General features: G+C 37.4%; 1 protein-coding gene across 1 annotated transcript; it reads right to left on the reverse strand.

Moving 5' to 3' along the window:
- Nucleotides 1-609: 609 nt before the first annotated feature.
- Nucleotides 610-1,149, reverse strand: LOC139881615 (uncharacterized). The gene has a single exon (XM_071866063.1). It carries the CDS (start codon nt 1,147-1,149, stop codon nt 610-612), a length of 540 nt encoding a protein of 179 aa, XP_071722164.1.
- Nucleotides 1,150-5,158: the final 4,009 nt, after the last annotated feature.

The following is a 5,158-nucleotide window of genomic DNA, read 5'->3' on the forward strand; positions in this document are numbered from 1 at the left end:
ATGAGTCATGTGATCAGTGGCACTTGAGTCTATTATCCAAGCTTCACTTGAAAGTTTTTATGAGGCATTTAAACTAAAAGAGAATGGAGACTTACTTGAGAGTGCTAAGGAACATGCACCAGAGGGTTTATCAAGAGACCCTAAAAGCCCTTTAATTCTTTCTATTTCCTCATTGTTGAAGGATTCTTTCACCTGTCCTTCATTGTGACTGATTTGCTGGTTGGTCTATTCAATTAGATGAGCTTGGGGCCTTGGCTGTCCTCCTTTGTTTCCCCACTCTCGGCTTGAGGTTGCTGGTTTGCCATTCAGTTTCCAGCAACGTTCATTTGTATGCCTTGGCTTCTTACAGTAGGTACACCACAAACTGTCTCGATTATCCCTCCATGTAGACCTCGAAGCATTCACGTTTTCTCTTTCTTGTGTTGACACATTACGAGTTACTCATGCTGAGCCTTCCACAGCTTGAGGCTCTAGCATTATTCCCCTTCGACTTTCTTCTACCCGGATTAGGGAGATTGTCTCTTCCAAAGAAGGGATTTCTTCTTTTCCAAGTATCTGAATTTTGACTTGGTCAAATTCAGAGTTAAGACCTGTTGGGAAATCATATACTTAATCCTTTTCAATGAAGGTTTTTAGAGTTGCAGCATCATCTGCACACTTCATCTCAAATACTCGATAATGATCGAGTTCTTGCCATAGATTTTGAAGGGAATTGGCATATTTTGTCACCGTTTTGCTCTCTTGTTTTGTTGCACTTGTCTTTACCTTGATTTCATCTACTTGTGTTGCATCTCGAGCCTTCGAATAAGTCCTGCGAATAGAATCCCAAATCTCCTTTGCAGTTTTGAGAAACATACATGTATCACTTATGGCCGGATCCATTGAATCCCAAAGCCATGACATGATCATTGAATCTGCCTCATCCCACGTGTTAAACGTGGGATCTTTTAGTGTTGGACCTGTTCTGAGAAGATGGCTGAGTCTTCCTTTACCCTTGAAATAGGTCTTGACGAATTGTGACCATTTGAGATAATTCTTTTCATTCAGCCTATAAGTTGCTCTCACATTTTGTAGATCTCCAGTCATATGGTTGGTGTTGGCCTCCTCCTTTTGACCTGAAGTATCTCCAATCAATTTTCTCTCAGACATGGATAATTCTAGGCACAAAGAAAGTACTTGGAAAGGAAGAGCAAAAGAAAACAGAAGCAGTAAAGGCTGCTGCAAGTGAATGAGGTTTTAGGGCAAAAGAAAAAAATTGGGACAAGTTTAGAAGTGAAGAGGGAAAAATATAGCTAAAGGGATCACAACAAAGATAGTTGCGATCAGATTGTTAAGGACAAAGACAAATTCAGCAATGAAGGCTGTGATTGGAAGATTATTGCATCAATGAAGGATGTATTGCAACACTATCCCAGAAAAATGAGCCTAATGCTCTGATACCATGAAGAATTTAGAGAAAAGAATTGTGATAATTCTCTATATTTCTGTACTAGGATTACAAAGCTATTTATAGGACTTCTACAAGTACTAACTAGGAAAAAACAGATTTGTAAAATACAGCTATAATCCCACAAATCAAGGGATACTAATAAATCATTTCCTAACTAATTATTTACAGCTATTTCCTAATAATTAGGACCCAAAAAGTCAGGATTGAATATTCCTAATAATCAAATCCTAAAAATCAGGATAATTCAATAGATACCTATTGTTTTCAGTACATCAGATGAGAATATCTAATGTACAGAATCCAAGAGATGCTGTGAGCAAGGTGGCAGAAAGAATAAAAAGAATATAATGACTCTTTTCCAATTCTTTTTGCACGATGGTTTAGAACATCATGCTGTAGGTCCGGAAGGTGTCTTGTCTTCACCCCAACCACAGAAGCCCAGTGGTTTTGTTTGCCACTTTGCATGCCTTATACTTGTGTGTTTCTTGTTAATGCACCATCAATTTTCTATCAGATCAACAGAGCTGTTTCTTGATCACTAATACCAAACCATGGGAAAGGGAAAACAGGGTATACAGATACCTCTCAATGTTCTTGTCATTTCTGCCTACTATCAATTAATATGGAGATAGTGAAAAGTGCAGTTCATTCTTTTCATTCCATGTTACCAAGTGTTCCAGAAAAAGAAGACTGAGTCAAGAAAAAACCAAAACACAAGCAATTCGGGGAGAGGAAAGAAGGTAATACTAGTACTTGATATCTTTTTGTTTGAGATTTCTCAAGTACTGTCCCTCCTCACCTCAAACCGGTTTGCGTATTATCTTTTATCTGTGCCTTCCTATATTTCCTAGGTAGTTCCAGATAGATAGGGCTGACAGGCAGCATCATCAAACTAGCAAGAGCATCTCAGCAGGAAGAGGAAAGAAGGTATCGCATTTTTTAGTCATTTTTGTTTGTATAGCCCTGTGACATGAGTAGTTTAAGTTCGATGCTGTTTTTGCTTTTCACAACTGTGTAGTTGATTGGAACTGCTACTCAATTGTTATTACCATAATAAAGGAATTGCTCAAGGAAGAGGAGAAAATGTGGTATGACTCTCTTCTTCTGATTCTAAGGATTGTCTCGAAACTTAGCAGCAATTAGTAAGAAGCAGTAGAAGGCAACAAGCAATATAGAAAGGCACAGAATGTCCAACGAATGTACCACATGAGTTAGAAGAGTACCACAAATAATGTGTAGAAATGATTAGCTTGCGTACCAAAAGAAATAGGAGAATACACATGAAATTCTCAAAATAATTAAATTGAAACATATAAACTTTTTTGCTTAAGGGTCAAAAAAAGAAAAGAAAAAGGAAATCGGAATTAGTAATCATAATCATTTTTATGAACATACGACAGACAAGGTAAGAAAACGTGGAGCAACTGGTTGGCAATATTAATTGCTATCCCAAACGTGCTGGAAAATAAAAGAAAAGGGGGAACACATTAACTAGAATTGAGAATTTGTAATTTCGAAGGGTAGGGGTCAAATTATAATAAAATTTCATATTCAGGTGGTTGAGTAAATCATTTGACTTGCGAATATTGCTGCAAGTTGATGTCAGGTGTATTCAGTTTATTATCTAAAGTCCTTAAGTGATTTTGTATATCACTATTAAGGTATGGTGAAAAGAAAAGGAATAGCTATGGGTGGTTGTTGATATAAACTTGACAAATTGGGTGTTGCCAAATCATGCGCCTTTTGCCACAACTGTAGCTATAGGTATTTTGAGAGTACACGTTAACGACCAATGGTTAGTTTGAAGGAAATAAAAGAACTTTTGACTTGTTTGAGCATTCAATAATATCCTATTTTGTGGTTTTGTTGTACATGATCTTTTTGATTCAAAATCTCCCTCAAAATGGATGCATACATCTGCAACAACAATAACAATTGGTCCTTTTCTCATTAATTGGTCTGCATGGACCATCTTACAATAGGTTCCATGTCATAGAGATTCAGTAGAAGGGAAATGTATATGTGAATTTGTTATACGAGTCTGAAAAAGCTTGTATCTTGAATTTGAGCCTAAAGGCTTGCAATTTTACATTTTTTTTTGGTCGGAAATTGCAATTTTACATGGATTACCATTTTTAGTTCAGATTTATGTATGATCATCAGATACCTATGTTTCCTTCAATCTAATTTTTTTTTTCTAAACATTCGTTAGGGTCTTATTACACTTCTTTATGGGCTGTTCTCTTTTCTTTTTCTTCACTTTCCAGATTCCACATTTGGTTGCCAAATATGCCGAGGATCTTGATTTCGTGGCAATGAACAATAAATTTAACAAGGACGAAGTGTGTGGTGAGCTTGGCAATCATAGCAAAGCTCACCTAAAGACAAAAGCAGATGCTAGTGTCTTCCTGCTGAAGATGCTGAGGATGTAGATGCTGCAATGAAATCGAATAAGAAGGTGAGTGATTGTGAGCTTAAAGAGTCGATGGTTCTCTTCCGTCCTTTCTTTCCTTTCTTTTGAGACGGTGATGTCTTTTTCCTTTTGGATGGTAGCCTGGTTATGTGAAGGATGACTTTTTCGACTCACTTTCGACCGGTCCACCTGGGCCATGGAAGCCGAAAATATCTGAACAAAGGAAGTTGGATATGAAGGTATAACTTCATGATTCTTCTAAAGATTTACAATGTTTGTTTTTTGTTTTTTTCCAACATTTTCTTGACTTAGTCCTCAACATTTGGTTATTACCAAGTGCACAAAGGAGTCACGGTAGCCAAACGTCGAGGCTTGGTGGTAGTCCAAAGGTCTATTCTGACAGAAGAGAAAATGGTAATACAAGGCGAGGCTGGGCTCATCCTACTTGGAGTCATGTCACATAGGAAACTTGACGGGATGCTTGCAAATACTGTATACATACATTTTAGAGCTCTGTACAGGTGATTGTTCTTTTCCCTTAGCTTTGGGGGATAGAGCGAAGTCTTAAGATGGTGATTGTTACATGCAAATTTGATGAGCCCTCCCCCCCCCCCCTTCTTTTGCCAGACTGTGAATCTCGTTGTGTGATTGTCAATGGTTCTTAAGACTAGTACAACTTACCAGCAAATCAGAAGTGTGATTGTCAATGGTTCTTAAGACTAGTACAACTTACCAGCAAATCAGAAGTTAATTGGGCATTATATCGAATTTTAGCAAGACCCTTGGATTTCTAGAATGCAATTTCAGTCTGTAAAGCCCGAAGTTATCCTGAGATGGTTGGCATGAGAAAATGTAGTTAGGGAGAGGTAACCGGGTTTTGGTCAAAGGAGAATTGCAAGTGAGTGAGTCGTGTATGCCGGGAACTTCTGTGTATAAATGGTTTCGGGGTTAAGTTATTATGAGATTAACCAATTGCCACAGCCACTGGCATACATTACTAACTTAGTTTATGTTATGAAACCGTTGTGAGAAATATTTGCCTTTTGATTTGAGTGCACCATCAAAGTTAGCTCAACAACAAAATTTCAGCTTTACATGCTATTGGTGAAAGTAATAGTATGAACACCTAGTGGGGGGTGAATAGGTGTAAAAATAGATTATGCAAAATATATTGAAAACCTTTATTTTTAACCTGAGTTTGAATAATAACATACTTTTGAAACTGAGTCTGAAGAGCAGTAGACTTTGAGACAAATAAAGAGATTTAGGAAAGAGAATAAGAACACAAGGTTTAT

This window comes from Rutidosis leptorrhynchoides, unplaced genomic scaffold (assembly GCF_046630445.1).
Source record: "Rutidosis leptorrhynchoides isolate AG116_Rl617_1_P2 unplaced genomic scaffold, CSIRO_AGI_Rlap_v1 contig176, whole genome shotgun sequence".
NCBI classification, from domain to species: domain Eukaryota; kingdom Viridiplantae; phylum Streptophyta; class Magnoliopsida; order Asterales; family Asteraceae; genus Rutidosis; species Rutidosis leptorrhynchoides.